Source organism: Equus przewalskii, chromosome 1 (assembly GCF_037783145.1).
Source record: "Equus przewalskii isolate Varuska chromosome 1, EquPr2, whole genome shotgun sequence".
NCBI lineage: Eukaryota > Metazoa > Chordata > Mammalia > Perissodactyla > Equidae > Equus > Equus przewalskii.
Genome location: NC_091831.1, coordinates 108692396 through 108708898, shown reverse-complemented (window position 1 = coordinate 108708898; position 16503 = coordinate 108692396). Strand labels below are relative to the sequence as shown.

Genomic DNA, 16503 nt, shown 5'->3' with positions numbered 1-16503 from the left:
GTTACTTATACTTTGCACACCTGGGCTTGGGCTGGAAATGCGCTTCCTAGAGCTGCTCTTGGCCAGAGGCCGGTTCTTGGTTCATAATCAGATTCACCTAGGGGACAACTTAAACCGCAGAGCTCAGCTGCAGGTCAGCATCCGGGACCTGGAAATCTGCATTTCCAAGGGCCCAAGGGGAATCTGTGCTCTTCTGACTTGGAGGTCGGCATCCGCTCTGGAGGTAGGCTTCCAGTTTCTGCACACCTGGAGGGCCGGCTCCATGCTCTAACAACAGACACAGCACACTGCAAGCGGAGTGTTGTTTCCATCCTCTTCTGCCCGCCTAGGTTTTCCAGGCACCCCGCAGAGACTGGCTTTCACCCCACTGCGGGAGACGCGGGTTCCCAGAGCCCCTGCCTCAATCCTCTAGCAAAGGGGCCCGCTTAGGGCCCATAGCGCGTGAACCAGCGGGCAAGCGAATCCGGAAGCCATCCCGGGACAGAGACGGCCCCGCCCAGGATAGGGAGCCCCGCCTCTCGGCCAGCCCCTCCGCGACTCGCGAACTCAGCTAGTGGGTGCTGCCGGGTGGGAGACCAAAGTGAAACTGGCTGCAGAAACATTTTCCAACATTACGGTTGCCGCCAACTACCGGCCTTGCCCTGGACCGCGGCCCTCAACCCCAGCCACGCCCCAAGCGCTCACCCCCGCCCTAGTACTCAGGACGCACCTGGTTCCGAACCAAGGTTGGCCCCTCCCCCACAGTCACACCCACCCTTGCAGGTACGTTGCCAAGCTGAACCAACACTCCTACCCTAACCCCACACCCGATCTGAGTTCACACACCCTTAATTCTGACTCGCAAAGCCTAGAAATGGCCTCGCCTTCACCCCTGACCCCACCACCTGCCACGTGGCTGGGGCCAGCCACACCAGGGGACCAGAAACGCAAGGGCAGCCTCCGAAGGGACTGTTCCTCCGATATCCGTTGTTTTTGACACCGGCATTCCTAGGACCGCTCAAGTCCAAATTTACCGAGAAAAAGGGGCCTTTCAGCTCTAGGGTCGTGAAAGCTGCGGTTTTAAGTCAGTTTGTGAACTATCTTACAATGGAGAAGGCTCAACCTTAGGTTACAAGGAAACAGTACAGGTACATAAGTACATATACGGGTTTTGAACCTGCCCCAAATGTGGAAAAGTTAAGTGTGTCACAAAAGAGTTCGCGTGAGCCCAGAGGAAATATACAGTTCTTTAAACCAAACTGGGAGAAGAAGGTTGCCATCTATTAACACGTTTCCACCTTGGTGTTTTAAAAACAAAAAACAACCACAATGAATCAAATACAAGATCCTGAGCCTGCGCGATGGAAAGTGCTGCCCTGGAGTAGAGGGCGGGCGGCGGTCCGCGGCCCCCAGGCTGCCGGCTCCTGCCATCCGCCCCGTACAGGTGCCGCCCGCACGCATCCGGCCCCGGCAGGTGAGAGCGGGGCCGGGAACAGGGCGGCGCAGACCGACTGTCAGTGGGCAGGGCACTCCTTTCGGGAGAAAGCGCCGCCAGGCCGAGGAGCCCCTGGGGTCGGGCGCGCCCCCGCCGGCCGGATGGGCGGGGCTCCCACAATGGGCTGCGGACAGGGAACCGGGACCGCCCCCCTCGTCGGCCGTCGCTGGCTCTGGTTTCGACAAATTAAACCTTAGGGCGCTGGAAAAATTACAGGAAAAGGAGAGCGAAGAATGTGCCGAGTGGCTGGAGGGAACCCTGTCCCCGCTTGAACTTCGCCCGCCGCGCGCCTGGGCCGAGCCGGCCCCTCCCCTTCCGAGCGCGCGCCCGGCCCACGGGGGAGGGGCGGACGAGGGCACCCCCTACCCTGCGGCTCCCGGAGGCGCCGGCCACCCATCTCCCTGAGCGGCACCGCCGCCCCCACCCAGCTCGCCCGCACCTGCCCGCCGCCCCCCGGTCTGGGCGGGGTCCCCGCCCCCAGCCCAGATGACGACATCCGCCCCCGCGGCCCCACCCGAGCGCGCCGGGAGAGGGGGCGTGCCCGGCGGGGGCGCGGTCGCCGGGCGGGCGCCGGCTCCGAGCGCCCGCACCCGCCTCACGCGGCGCGCTGGGCCGATCGCAGGACCCAGCCGCGGGGTAAGGGGCAAGGTCCCAGCGGTTCCTAGCCTGACCGCCCCCTGAGCCTGGCCGGCGGCTCCGGGGGCGTGTCCGGGCGGCTCGCGTTGGCCGGGGTCCGCGCGCTCGGGGCGCCCCACTGACCTGTGTGAGTTCTCAGGTGCGCCTTGAGGTGCGAGGATTTCCCGTAAACTTTCTCGCAGCCAGCGTAGTGGCACTTGTGCTTTCTCTGCGGGGACTCCAGGTCGGCGCGACTTCGGCCCCGCCGGCCCCTTTGTCTGAGGCCGGGCTCGCTGCTCCCCGCGGGCCCCGGCTCCCGCTCGGCCTCCAGCCCCGCCTCGGGCTCGGGCTCGCTCCACGCCGGGCTGAGGGGCGCGGTCGCTGCGCCTTCGCCGCCAGGGGAGGCAGGCTCGGGGGCGGGTGGCGGCGCGGGCGGCAGGCGGCAGGGGGTCCTCGCCTTCCGGGCCGCGGCGCCTTCTCTGCGCTCCGCCGGTGCGGGCGCCGGCGCCTGCTGGTTGAGGTCCGCCAGGATCCGCGCCACCACGAAGAGCGAGGCACTGTCCTTGCCGTCGCGGCGCTCCTCGACGCGGGGCAGCGTGGCGGCGACAGCGGCGGCCGCGCCCTCGGGTCCGGGCTCAGGCCCCTCCCGCGGCCCGTGCACGACCGCGCGACTCGACATGGAAACGAGGCACTCGGCGGCGAAGTGGTCCACATAGGCGGCGGCTGCCATGCTGCGGGCTCCGGCCGGCGGACCGGCGGCACTGCTTGTCGCTGCGAGTCGTCAGCGGCGCATCCGCACCCACGGCCTCCGGAGAGCGGGCTGGGGGCGGGGGCGCGGCGCGCCCTCTCCGCGGGCTGGGCTGGGCGCGCAGCCGCCTCTGCCGTCACCAGCGCGGCTCCGCGTCCGCGAGTCGCCCGCCCAGCCGAGCACGAAAGAGTGAGTGCATGGGGGGCGCAGGAGAGTTGGGACCCGCGCGGCGTCAGGGGCGGCCTATCCTAAGGATGCCGAGCGGCGACGTTAGGGACAACCGCGCCAAGTCGCGGCCGCAGCCTCACCACTCATTGTGGCAGGCGAGACAGCCGCCGTGCGCGCCGCGGCTCGGTGTGGGCGGCCCGGCCCCGGGGGTAGGCGGGGCCGGGGCCACATCTGGACCCGACGTCAGCCCCCAGCCACATCCTGGCGGCGCAGGTTACAGGCGGCGGCCGCCGCCGGGAGCTGCGCGCGCGGAGGGGGCGGGGATCCCGGAGCGCGCACCGGCGGGATAGAGCGGTCGCGCGCCCGCGCCTGGCCAGGGGGCGTGGCCGAGGACAGGGGCGGGCACCATTGGCCCGTGGATATGCTGCAAGGCCAATCCGGGACGCCAAGTGGGGCCTACCCGGCCTCAGGGCTTGCGCGCCCCAATAGGCGTGCCCCCTTGGCCGGCGGGAGGAGGGGCGGAATGGAGCAGGGAGCCGGCACGCTGACGTACGACGTCCGAGGGCGGTGGGCCGGGGCGTGGCTGCGCGGGCTCTTCCTCCCCCGCCCCCCTCGCATCTGGGTCTCCGCCGGGTATTTTCCTGCCAGAGCTTTTGTACTGTGACAGCCTTGAACCCCAGCGTTGGGGCGAGCGCTTGGGAGGGCGCCCTTTTGTCCCGCCAGTCCCCGCCCGTGAGGGGCGCGTGGGTGGGTGCGCCTCCCCGGGGCTCGCCTCCGCTTCTCTCCTCCAGAGCGAGGTTTGCGCGGCGAGGAGGCGTGTCCCCTCTGGCCAGGCGCGGGGCTGCCGGCTTCGCCTGCGGGCGGAGCGACTCCTGCGCACTCCACCGTGGCCGGGCTCCTGGGTGGCCGTGCCCGAGGCTCAGGCCGCTCGCCCCCTCCACGCTCTTCCCCTGCTGAGCTCCAGGCCTTCGGCGCGGCCCGGCAGGGAACGGGGTGACGGGTGGGGCGGGGCTGCTCCCGCAAGAGGGATCGGCACCTCCCCCGGCTGGTCCGGGCGGCCGGGAACCCGAGGCGGGCCGCGCTGCCCTTGAGCCCGGGTCAGCCAGAGCTGGACTGGCGCCAGACCAGTGGTTAACCTGGCAGCATGGGTGACGTGCCCACCACGTCCTGAGCTTGCAGGAGCGAACTACGTGCTGCGGGCGGCCGGCCCCGCGCCCGGGGAACGTGGGCCCCTTCCTCCCCTTCCCCGCCCCAGGCCTGCTGCCAACTTCCAGGCTGCCCCTCTCCCACCGCGGTCGGGGAGGCTTCAAAAGCCTCCAGCAGCGAGGACCCCGCCCACCGCGCCCCACCCACCGCACTGTCTGAGCTTCTTGAAGGAAATTCCCGGCCGCGCCCGGCGCGGTCTCCCCGCCCCGGCCTGCCAGCTTGCTCTTGACTCTCACTGGTGCCCCCACCCTCGCTCACCCCACGGCCCCCGCCATTCTTCTCCAGGCCTAGGCCATCGCCAGAGAGGCCGGTGCGTGACTTCCTACTGCCTCGGAATCGAGCGCAGCAAGCCCCTCTCTGGGCCTTCGCCAGCATCCCCTGACCTGGGGAGACTGACGCCCGAGTCTGCAGCCACTGGTTCATTTGCCTCAATGGAGGTTCGAACGTGTCAACTGCCCTCCCGGGGAGCCTAGAGAGTGAAGGCAGCCTGGGCATTCGACCTCTGTGAACTGAAGAGAGGTCGATGGGGCAAAGTTGTGCTGCGCAGGCCGTTAAGAGCAGTCATTTCTCACCGAATTAATTTGGAGCCTGGGTAGAAAAAACTTCTCTTTCCAGATAACTAAGAGAAAAGGAACCAGGTATTCTGGGTCACTAGTTATGGTGAACTGTGAAGTAGCGTGGACGTTCGAGTACCCCGGGTGTCTTAACTCAAACCCTCAAGTTCCCTCACTGTGGAGCTGTACCCTCCGGAGGACTACACAGCGCACTGTGCTGGGATGGGCTCTGTATGGCCAGCTGGGTCAGGTTCCTCTAAGAGGGTCTCTTCTTGGCAGGAAGTTACCATTCTCCCAGGCAGATTGTGTTGATGACATTTAAGAGATTTGTGTTCTGACTAAATAATGATTCAGAATGTTCCTCCAGGCCCACCACATGTCACAATCACTCACTTTGTTAAGAATGGAGCTGGGTGTACACTAACTTACCAGCCGTACATCCCCTCCCTGTCCATCTCCAGCCAGCAGGATTCTGCCCAGTCTTCAAGGTAATACATCTTTCCGCTTTCTTTTTTCACGGCCCCTGCTGGGACACCCCAGCCTGCACACACATGGTGGGCCTCGTACCAGTGTGCACTGTTCTAGGCATTGGGTGATGCCTATGGACAAGACACCTGCCCTGGATGAGAGCAGGTGAGCCTGGTCAAGGGTCCTCTGCTCTGACACGCACCCTACCCCATCCACAGTACAATACAGTCCACAGGCCTCCCCATGAGTGTGGCCTCCCCACGGGTTTCAGCTGTGCTCGGTGGCATTCTGAATACAAAACTCAGTCCCTTGCCTGGTTTCTCAAGCATTTGATGACTGTTCACTGGAGGAAATCTCAGGCCTAGCATCTTTTATCCCAGCCCCATGCAGAAGTATCTTCCAGATAGACACAGTTCTCTCCCCGGAGAAAATCTCCCCCTAGTGGGTCCATGTTTTCCTTGCTAAATAAGATTTTGACACAGGTGGCTTATGTATGTAAGAGGATGGATGGGGATCAAGTGTCAGATGGAAGGAACAGAATAAAGAAAAGCAGAGTAGGGATGATCAGACCAGAGCAAGTGGGTGGAGATGTGTCTGTGGAGTAAAGAGGCAAAGACTGAAGAGGTGGCTGCCTCTGGAAAAGGTAGTGGGTTGATAGCATGTGTTGACTCTAACTTCTGGAGCCTCCTGAAACAACAGAAAGTTTGTTTGTTGTCAGGCAGAAATTGGCAAGGATGGGGCAAGCAAGGCACAAAGTAACAGCAACACAATTTTTGAAGCTAAGATCCTTTGCAGACCTGAGGAAATGAAACCCTGATATGTAGCTAGGAAGGAAAGCCAAGAACAAACTCTGCAGAGTCTCCAGAAGGTTCACAAATGGATGGCACGAGGTACCTCTGGACGTTCTTGTGAATGGGGGGCTAACATAAAAATAATTGGCTAAAAGTCTGCTTAAGAAGCACTGAGATCCCTAGCTCCCCCACCCACCCCCCTCAATTCTGTAGAGCCTTCCCCATCCTGACAAAAGACTGGATGTTTATTATCTGAAGAAGGTAAAAGGGCGCATCTTGGGCTGGGAAACACCAAGCACAATTAAGGGCAGAGGTGCCATTACAGGAAGAGGGGGATGAAATGAATGTACAGATATAGGATGCTGAGACCACCTCCCAGCTCCCTTTTGGGGATTTCAGAATGCAGGCAGCCAGGAGACTAGAAGGGTCTTCCCAGGGGCATCATCCCAGGCCAAGGAGAACACCTGAACTTTCTGACATCTGCCATTGCCCAACTAAACAGCCAGATCACCCTGACACAGTTAACGAACCCCATGCACGTGTACAGAGCTTCTCATCAGTCTTTCACAGGGAGCCGAAGCTGAGCTGGCATCTCAGGAAAACCCATGTCATGAAATCTAAATCCCCAGTAGATTTTTTTAAAGCAATTTAGAGGAAACAGAGACTAAGCAGAGAGAAGTACAAGTCAACATCACTACCAATAACGTCATCAGAGAAATTAAAGAAAACATTGCAACACATATGAAGAGATTAAATATCTTCATATGTTTAGAGAACAGACAAAGAGACTTCTTGGAAATTTAGAATAAGGTAACAGAAATGGAAAAACCTTCAAGAGAGGGATTGGAAAATAAAGTTGAGGAAATCTCTATGAAAGCAGGAAAAAAGAACCCAAAAACGGGAAAGAAGAGAGAAAAAATAAAAAAGGACTATCCAAAAGTCCATTGATCAAATAATAGGAACCCAAAAAAAGTGGTCAGAGAAAACACAGCGGGGAATCATCAATGAATTAATGCAAGAAAAGTCTCCACAACCGAAGGCCATGTGTTGAAAAGGCCCACAGGGAGGCTAGCACAATGGGAAAAAATAGCCCTCCCCAAGGCATGCCACTGTTGAAGTTCAGAATAATGGGGACAAAAAGTGTCCTGACATTAGAAGCAGTTCACATAGACAGTCAGGAGTCACAGTGGCTGTGAACTTCTCCACAGCAACAAGTAGAAGTTAGAAGGCGAGGGGCAAAGCCTTGGAAAATTTAAGGAAAATTATTTTCTAGTCTTTACCCAGCCAAAGTATAAACCAAGTATTTTTAGATGCACAAGGTCTCAGAAAATTGACCTTCTGTGCATCCTTTCTCATGGTAGGAAGCTACTAGAAATAATGCTTCACTAAAATGTTAGTTTTAGTGTTAACCAAGAGAGAAGCATCTGATCCAGAAAGCAGTCATTCAACATAGGAGTGAGGGGGGGAGAGACAGAGGGCCTCCAGGCCAGGCTGGAGCAGGTCAGAAGCTCTGGGACACTTCTCCAGGAGGTGAAATAGATAGAATCCCTCTCTCAGTCAGGAGAGGCTGGACCATGCTGCAGTACAAGCAACCTGCAAATCTCAATGGGTTATTTCTGGCCATGCTCTGTGTCCATCGTGGCTCCAGAGGACACCTGGGTTACTGGAGCGCCTCTATCTAGAACATGCTGGTCGTCATGACAGAGGGACAGGGAGAGCATCGACCCAGAGGTGTCACTCATGCCTTCTTTCCCACACACAAAGTACACTTTCCCCCTTCCCGAGTGGGTCTGATTCACTCTCATGAACCTTTTAAATCTGGATCTAGAGGCCAGAGACAGGGAACTAAGAGATTAGAAGGATGACAGGAATTCGAGGTGAGGGAGATTCTGCAGCGTCCAGCTCCAGGTCCAGGACCTCTCTAAGAGGCTCAGCGGTTTCTTGTGGTGATGCCTGTGGCTAGCTCATGTGGTTCTTCTTGGTCTAGAGACCTATGACCTAAAGATAAATTGCAGCCTAGAGACCTGCAGTCTAGAGACCTATGACCTGAAGATAAGTTATCTTCAGCCCCATCCCACCCCCAGCCCCAATACACAATCCCGATGCCCAGTGGTGGAAAGGGACAGAAGAACACAACATCTCAATTCAGAAAGGGGAGGGGTGGGAGATACCCAGCAAACAGTGTCCATAGCAATCCTGATATCCTGCTGTGCAGATATTGCCCCATCCTGGAGTGAAAATGTTTCTTGAATAGTCCCAGTCCTGCTCCCTGGGAAGCCCTGGCTAGTCCACTGTTCTATGGGGCCCTGCTCCTACCCTTGGTGGGGGGTTCTTCCTTTGCCATCATCCTCCTTGGCTGCACTGGGGCGGGAGTGGCGGGGAGCACTGGGGAAGATGCCCTCCTTGGGGGCTGAGCAGTTTTCTCGGCCCACATCCTGCCTGTAGACAGTTGAAAACCAAGCATTATCTTAAATTCCAGCCACAAACCCTATTAGTCCTTGTACAAGGTTTCTTTGGCACTATTGGTTTCTCAAAAATTTAGTTAATTTCTTATCTAATTTGTTTGATTCCAGTTATCTTCATTGTCAATAGCCACTCACAGTGCTTTTCAAGACATTCTTCTCTCTCAACTTAATTGCAGGTTCTTTGAGCCTCTTGGTCTTTGATGGTAGAGTAACACCCCTAAGTCTCTTTTCTCTGAAACTTCTAAGTTATCCCAGGTGACAGTTTACCAAATGTTCTACCTCTGGATACATGATGGCCATCCTTCTAGCCCCTACAATCAGTTTTCTCACTGCCTGATTGGTCAGCTTTAAAACTATACCACATTATCTTGCTTTCTCTTGCAGCAACGCCCTACTCCTGGTTACCATTCTCTGTATCAGTCATGAGCAGCTAAGTTATGCTACAGTAACAAATAGTTCCAAAAGTTCAGTGGCTTCAAATACCAAAAGTTTCGTACATTGAGGGTTGGCTAGGGACTGCTCTGTGGCATGATCACCCTCACACTAGCACCCAGATCAATGAGGCAGCCACTCTGGAACATTGACAGTCACCATGGCAGAGGGAAAAAATACTTTCTGGACTGTCTTGCACTGGCAACTAAATGCTTGGCCCAGAAGCGCCACACATCACTTCTTCTCACAGCTGGTCACATGGACCAACCTACGGATGCAGACCCATGATATCCCCAGGGAGCAAGGAGCTGAGCTGTTCAGTGAGGTGTTAATGGTTTCCACAAAACCTGGTGTGACTTGAGATGATATCAAGAAAACTGGCAAAGAGTTTGGGGTTGAATTAATGGTAAGACAGCTAACTATGTGAACAGAGAAGAAGACAATCAAGAAAGATCTCCAAAGAAAACAAAAGGACGGTCCATAGTAGTTGACCATTTGGCTCAGTTGCACAGAGTGTTTTCATAATGGTAATAACAAATGTGGAGCATTGGCATAATTAACTGTGCCGTGTCACTCTCATGAAGGAATGGGGCCATCTGAGGTGTGTGCGTGGGCAGAGGAGGTGGGAGGAAGGGGAGCTAAGTCCACATCTACATACCCAGAGATCAGCTGACAGCTCCTCAAACTGAAGACCCAAGAGGGAGCAATGTGGCCATGCTGTGGTAAGCAGGATTCTAAGATGACCCCAACATTCCAGCGCCTGGTCCACCCACGTTCTCCTAGTCAGTCAAACACTAATCTAGGTGTTTCTGTGAAGAGATTTTGCAGATGTGATTAAGGTCCCAAATCAGTTGACCTTAAAATGGGGAGATTATCTGAGTGAGTCTAGTGGTCAGAGATAGGGCAGTCAGAGAGATTGGAGGCATCAGTGGGAATTGAGGTAGGGGAGATTTTTTGTTGCTGGCTTTCAAAATGGAGAAGGCCACATAGCAAGGAACCCTGGTGGCCTCTGCTAGCTGAGAGTAACCCCCAGCTGACAGCCAACTGGAACTGGGGACCTCAGCCCTACAATCACAAAGAACAGAATCCTGCCACAACCACATGAGCTTGGAAGAGGGCCCCGGGCTCCAGAAGAGACCATGACCCAGGCAATACCTTGATTTTAGCCCTGTGAGACCCTGAGCAGAAAACCCAGCTGCACCAAGCCCAGACTTCTGACCTACAGAACCTCAAGATCACTAACGGGTATCGTTTTAAGCTGCTAAGCTTGTAGTGATTTGTTACACAGCAATAGAAAACCAACGCACATGCTGTTTGAGTCATGGAAATAATCAGGTAAAAGAGGCAAGAGGGATTGTGTCTGGGGAGTGGGTGGGGTGAAGGACTCCGGTGATTCATAACCTTGTAGCTCTAAGTGATCTGCATGTATAACTTTGATGTAAAGAAAAATTAAAATTAAAAGATTGTGTCAGAGACTATCAGCCACCCAACTGCTATAGACTGAATGTGTCCCCCAAAATTTGTATGCTGAAGCTTAACGAATGTGATGGTATTAGGAGATGGGGCCTTTGGGAGGTGATTACATCATGAGGGTGGAGGCCTCATGAATGGGATTAGTGCCCTTATAAAAGGAGACCCCCACAGAGCTCCCTTGCCCCCTGCGCCATATGAGGACACAGCAAGAAGACGGCTGTCTATGAACCAGAAAGTGGGTCCTCACCAGACACCAAATCTGCCAGCACCTTGATCTTGGACTTCCAGCCTCCAGAACTGTGAGAAATAAACGTCTGTCTTTTATAAGCTGCCCAGTCTATGGTATTCTGTTATAGCAGCACAGATGGACTAAGACACCAACTAAATCCATCCTCTCTTTCCGTAGCAGTGACTGACCACACTTCCCACACTCCTGTGCAGTTAGGCGTGACCAGGTGACTACGTTCCCAGTGTGGAATCTGAGTGGAGGGCCTATGGACTGCTTCTGCACTGGGGCTTTTAAGAGAGTGGGTCTCCTTCCTGCATGTTCTCTTTCCCTTTCTGCCAGCCTGATGCTTATGACAACAAAGCCCTAGGGGATGATGGAGCCACCAAATAGAAGAGCCTGGGACCCAGAAATCTGGCCAAGAACACTCTCCCAGATGGTCACTGTGTTTGAGCCATAATAATTCAGAGCCTACCTGTTACTGGAGCTTAGCCTACCCTAATATAAAGGTGAAAGGAGACAGAAATAACTAGAGAAGAACAACGGAAGAAGGTATACGAAGAGAGGGCTTGGTGCCAGGCAGAGTGAGAGCTATGCCTTGTTCTATAGTGTTCTTCTCTGGGGTTGGCTTCTGGCAGCCAGGCTGTGGGTTACCAGCTCTAGGCATCTTCCTCCCTCCTTCCCAGGGCAACTGCTGCCTGTTAGTCCTGCATCTGCTCACAAGCCATGGCCTGGAGCTGGGCTGAGGGTGGCTGGGGTTTATCCAAGACCATCCTGTGATGTCCTGATGCTCAGTGCCTCCCACTTACAGAGGGCAAGCAGTGTCCTCTTCACCCAGCCCACGGGTCACTGTGCGAGAGAGCCTCCCACACACTCGCTCACCTGTTTCTACCTGTCTCTTCACTTACTCTCACAATATCCTGAAGAATCTTTCACTCCACAGAGGACTTTGACCCCAGAGCTTTTGCAACCCTCAAGTCTGACCATTTCAGAAGTGGGTGGTTGGATGAGGAACTTCTGATCGAAGCCCTTATCACAGTCATTGATGTCTTGACACGTGAAAAGGAGGAAAACAAGCCATTCTCTGTTGTGTGACATGGGGATGGGGTAGAACACTCTTTTCATGTCCTGTTTCCCAGTGGTCCTGGAGTGCAAAATAATTCACCAGGTTGTAAATGATGAAAGCCAACTTCACATCTGGTGCACTTCTACATGAGGAAAGATTAAAACCAGAAATGCTTCTGAGGCTAAGCCATCAAAAGACTGGAGAGACATTTACAGTGTCTGTACAAATGTAGGAGGAAAGCACGTTAAAATGATGGATGGTCCCTTCCAGACTTGCTGGAGCAGATGGCTACCACTCATAAATACGACAACTGACATGGGATCCCGCCCTCCTTCACAATGATCCAGGAGGGTCTATGGTCTCGATGATAATTGTCCATTCTTCTGTTCATCCCCCCACTCTCACTCCTTGGTCGTCTGCCATTCATAGCTTGTAATCCTCTCCCTGGGTGGGTGCTCAGGGTCAAATGCTGCATTTCATCCTTTTGACTTGACTCAGATTCCTGCCAAGCCCCGGTCAATAACAATAAGCCCCAACCTTCAGGAACACTTCAGAGCTCCCCTGACACATTGACACACATGGGAATGCTACATGGAAGGTGCCATTCCTTTCCTTTTTACATGTGAGAAAGCTGAGCCTCAGTCAGGCTGAGAGACTGAGGCTACGCATAGCAAGATGCAGAGCCTGGAGTCTCAGCTCCGAGGTCCTTCACCTCACAGCGCTGTCTCCACCCCTAGCCTACGGGAAGCTAGCTAAATAATGTGGGGATTTATCAAGTCAATTAAATAAGAGCAAGTTGGTCCATTCTGGGCTCTCATGGGAAGCCTGTTTAATAAGTATTCCCATTGATGGGATTGGGAGGATTTGCCATGAACGATGTAGGATAAGACTCTAATTCTTGGCTGTTTGTGTGTAAGACTTAGTGAAGAACTGAAGGATGGCGAGGGTTAGCTGATAGGCTACAAATGAAGCAGTGTTTTGTTTTTTGTTAGTGCTGAAGGGAGTACCAGATGGTATTATGTGGGCATCATAAAGTCACAGAGTGGGGCCGGAAATGATGTGCTGGGTCACACCTCTCCTGGGCAGGTGAGTTCTTCAGTATGGGCACACGGGTCTGTTGTCACCTTTGGGGGACATCTAACCATCATTCACATCCTCCACATGGTCAGCTGTTTTCCTAGGGTTTGGGCTCCTTATGTAGGACAGTATATTGAGAGAGTCAATAGCCATTAAACCTGATTTTATAGTTAAACTAGTTGACTTAAAATATTTTCAAAATGTAGTGTGGGTTGGTTCTGTCTACTCGAGCCTCTTTGAACTGGAGTATTTGACTTGGGATTTGGTATTTGGTATGAAACTTCTTTCATATGTAAAGCAGAGAGCTACACAACCAGGACTGTTGATATTCCAGGAAAACAGAAATGTTTTCCCCCAAGGAAAAGGAAAGCAGAAGCAAGTGGAGGTTAGCAAGATGTAAGCACTGAGAGTGACCCCCTCAGAGCCTTGTGTACCCCACATATGTCTCAGAAGGATCTCTGCAGCAGAGACAAGGAAAACAACCCTGAAATCCCTGACTTCCCCTTTCTCCCTTGGAGCTGGGCGTGCCTCGTGACTCCATTTGGACCAACAGGATCTAAGACGGCCCATGGAGACATGATTTCCAGGAACCCCCGTACAGGGAGAGGGGAACCCTTGATGCCGTCCGCTCTCCCTGCCCCCACAGCCCGGGACCCAGAGCCTTGCTGGAGCTCCAGGAGCTGCCTTGAGGGCTGAGGAGCTGCTATCCTTAGCCTGCTGCGACCTTTGGTGTGCTTTCATGAGAGAAAAGAAGGAGCTCCTCTCTTCCTGAAGCAGGCTGTGCTGGGTTTTCTGGAGCACACAGCCTCTCTCCAGTGGGATGCCTGGAGCCGGCATGTCCCTCTGCAAAAAATGCAACACGCAGAGCCCTTAGGGCCTTGAGGGCTCCCTGTGGGAGGGCCTGGAGGGAGAAGGCCTGGAGAAGGAGGACAGTCTGATGTTTGGACGGGAGAACTGGCTGGCTGTCTGCTGGGTGCCCTGGCGGAAACAGCACAGCAGCCACCTCTCCTTTCTTCTGCAGATGCTGCCGCTACTCCTCTCTACTTGCTTTGCACTTGGGCTCTCCCCACCTCGAGGCTTCCTCGCACAGTGGTTCCCATGTGGCTCAGTTTCTGCACCCTCTGCTGACCCTCTGAGTCTCCAGGGACAGACCCCTAGGAGGAAATCTGGTCGACGAATGGACAGCCCTGTGGTAAGTGGTTCTCACAGCTGACCTCCGTGTGGGCCCGGGACAGTGGAGAGACTGCCCTGGTGAAGCTCTCAGATCCGCTCTGCTGCATGGCGCTGGAGCCAGGGAGCTTCCTAGAAGGGCCGTGCAGAGGAGGGGGAGGTGTGTCTGAGTTGGAGTCCCAGCTGGACCACTTCTACAACCTGGAGTCCTCATCCTAAAATCAAAAGCATCCTCCTCCCTCTCATGCTGGGCCAACGCACTGTTGAACACCTCGGTGCGACAAAAGGCTTCGCAGTGCTCGGTCTGAGGGAGATGCCCACCAGTGGTAGCAGAAGGGGCAAAAGGGTACTGTGGGCAGGGCAGTGCTCAGAATGCCAGGACGTCCTCAAACTCATGGGGCGCAGCAGAGGGCCAAACAGCTCCTACTTTTCTCCCCAACATTTTATTTTGAAAGTTTTCAACCATATTGAAAAACTGAAAGAGGAGTACAAAGAACACCTTTACGCAAATTCACCAGTTGGTGAGTGTTTGCCGCATTGTATTTTGTGTATTATATTTTATTTAATTTTATTTCTCTCTCAGATATCTATATCTGTTTTTTTCCTGAACCATTTGAAACTACTTTGCTAACACCATGACATTTCACCCCTACATACTTCCAAAAATAAGGACTTGCTCCCTGAGAAGCCACAAAGCCATTATTGTGCTTAAGAACTTTATCATTAATTTATGAATATTATGGGTTGGGGGACAATGAGGGGGTCACCAGGGCCCAGAATATCTCACTGTCCCCCTGCCATCCTTGTCTGGACCTAAAGGGACTGAGCTGAGCCCTGACAAAGGCACCAGGGATTTTCTTGCCTTTAAGAGGTTTGGTCCCAAGACCACAGCCCTCGAGCCTCACCCTCAGCTGCCTCAAACCACAGGCCATCTATAGCCTGTCCCCGCCTTGTCACCATCTCATTCCTTCTTATAAAGACAGAAAAGTGCACCCTTCTTCTCCCTAGAACTACCCTCGAGAAGGAAGGGGATCATGTCGAGAAGAGTCGGGGGTCACCAGCACACAACCTGCTTTTACCCACCCACTGATGACAGCAGCACCCAGGCTGCTCAGGCTCTTATCTGGCCCCCACAATGGCCCATGATACAGACTGATGTGTGTGTCCCCCCAAATCTGTATGTTGGAGCCCTAAACCCCAAGTGATGGAATTAGGAGGAGGGGCCTTTGGGAAGAAATTAGGTTTAGAAGAGGTCATGAGAGTAGGGGCCCCATGATGGGATTAACATCCTTATGAGATGTGGAAGAGACACAAGAGAGCTCTCTCTCTCTCTTTTGCACCATATGAGAACACAGCAAGAAGGTGGCCATCTTCAAACCAGGAAGAGAATTCTCACCAGATGCTGAATCTGCCGACACCTTGATCTTGGGCTTCCATCCTCCAGAACTGTGAGCAGTAAATGTCTGTTGTTGAGCCATCCAGCCTGTGATATTTTGTTATAGCAGCCTGAGCTGACAGAGACACCCTGATACAAGAATCATTATCCCCTTGCACAGGGGGAAACCACCTCTGAGGCACAGCAGGCCACACTAAGGCCACACCCAGGGCTGGGGTTGGACCCCTGTTCAGATTCCAAGCCCAGTTTGTCAGTTAGAAATGCTTTGGGCTACAAGTAACAGAACCCAGTTAATAGTCATTTAAATAAATAGAGGTCTCCCTTAATAAGATGTCAGGAGGTGGGCCTTCTCAGGACTGAAGAAGTGGCTCAAGTGTGCCCACAGGGACTCATCTCCTTCTCCCTGCCCCTCCACTATCTTTAAGGTGTTGATGTTCTGCGCTAGAGACACTGGCCACAGCTCCAGGTCCACAGTTAGGGTTAGAAACAGGGATTCAGGGGATGGTAGACACACATGACCTCCACCCGCTGTGAGAAAGCAGCACCTTTCCCAGAAGACTTCAGCTTCACCTGGCCCAGCCACAGCAGTGACAGGAGACTGAGGAAGCGAGTCCCTGACTTCCCAGCCCTTGTGGGAGGCAGCATGGGACAGGGGCTGGGCACATCCCGTGTCGGCCACCCCCAGCATCTCCTTACAGATCCTGCTTTCTGATTCAGGGTGTTTGCTAACCAGGGACAGTTCAAGGGACTCATTCAAATTCTCACTGCCCTGCCCTGTAAGTTTTAGGTGGATACTTAGCAAATGAGCATGCTCTGATGTGTAAGTATTATTTTCCTAGGGGGGCGGAACAGGAGATGAAGTGTTCCTAATTCCATACCTCTGACCTGCCTCTGAGATATTCCAGGGTTTTCTGATGAGGGTTGCTGGCTGGTTTGTTGGAGGGCTAGCATGGGCATGGGATTTTCAGGGTCATGGTGAGCATGGTCGAAGTGGCTGTGACCCCACGGAGCCTCCTCCCAGGTGGGATGGGGGGGTCCCCTGGATCTAAAGGGAATGCGTCCTCCAGTCTTTCTTCCTCCAGCTATGCAGTGTGCCTCTGTCTTCTTCCACTAAGATGAATGGTGCTGCACAGGGTCACCCTAATGCAGACCACAGCTTTGAGGGAAGCCCTTT

General features: G+C 54.5%; 1 protein-coding gene and 1 long non-coding RNA gene across 2 annotated transcripts in view; one reads left to right on the top strand and one right to left on the bottom strand.

The window, feature by feature from the left end:
- Nucleotides 1-6905, bottom strand: part of KLF13 (KLF transcription factor 13) — a 55438-nt gene extending 48533 nt beyond the window's left edge. The window contains exon 1 of the mRNA XM_070620560.1: nt 2234-6905. Coding sequence (XP_070476661.1) covers nt 2234-2819 — 586 coding nt within the window. The 5' untranslated portion in view covers nt 2820-6905. The remainder of the gene's footprint in view (nt 1-2233) is intronic.
- LOC139083507 (uncharacterized) lies at nt 1998-15414 on the top strand. The gene is made up of 3 exons (XR_011540286.1): nt 1998-2110; nt 13785-13955; nt 15282-15414. It is a non-coding gene; the product is annotated as an uncharacterized lncRNA (long non-coding RNA).
- Nucleotides 15415-16503: the final 1089 nt, after the last annotated feature.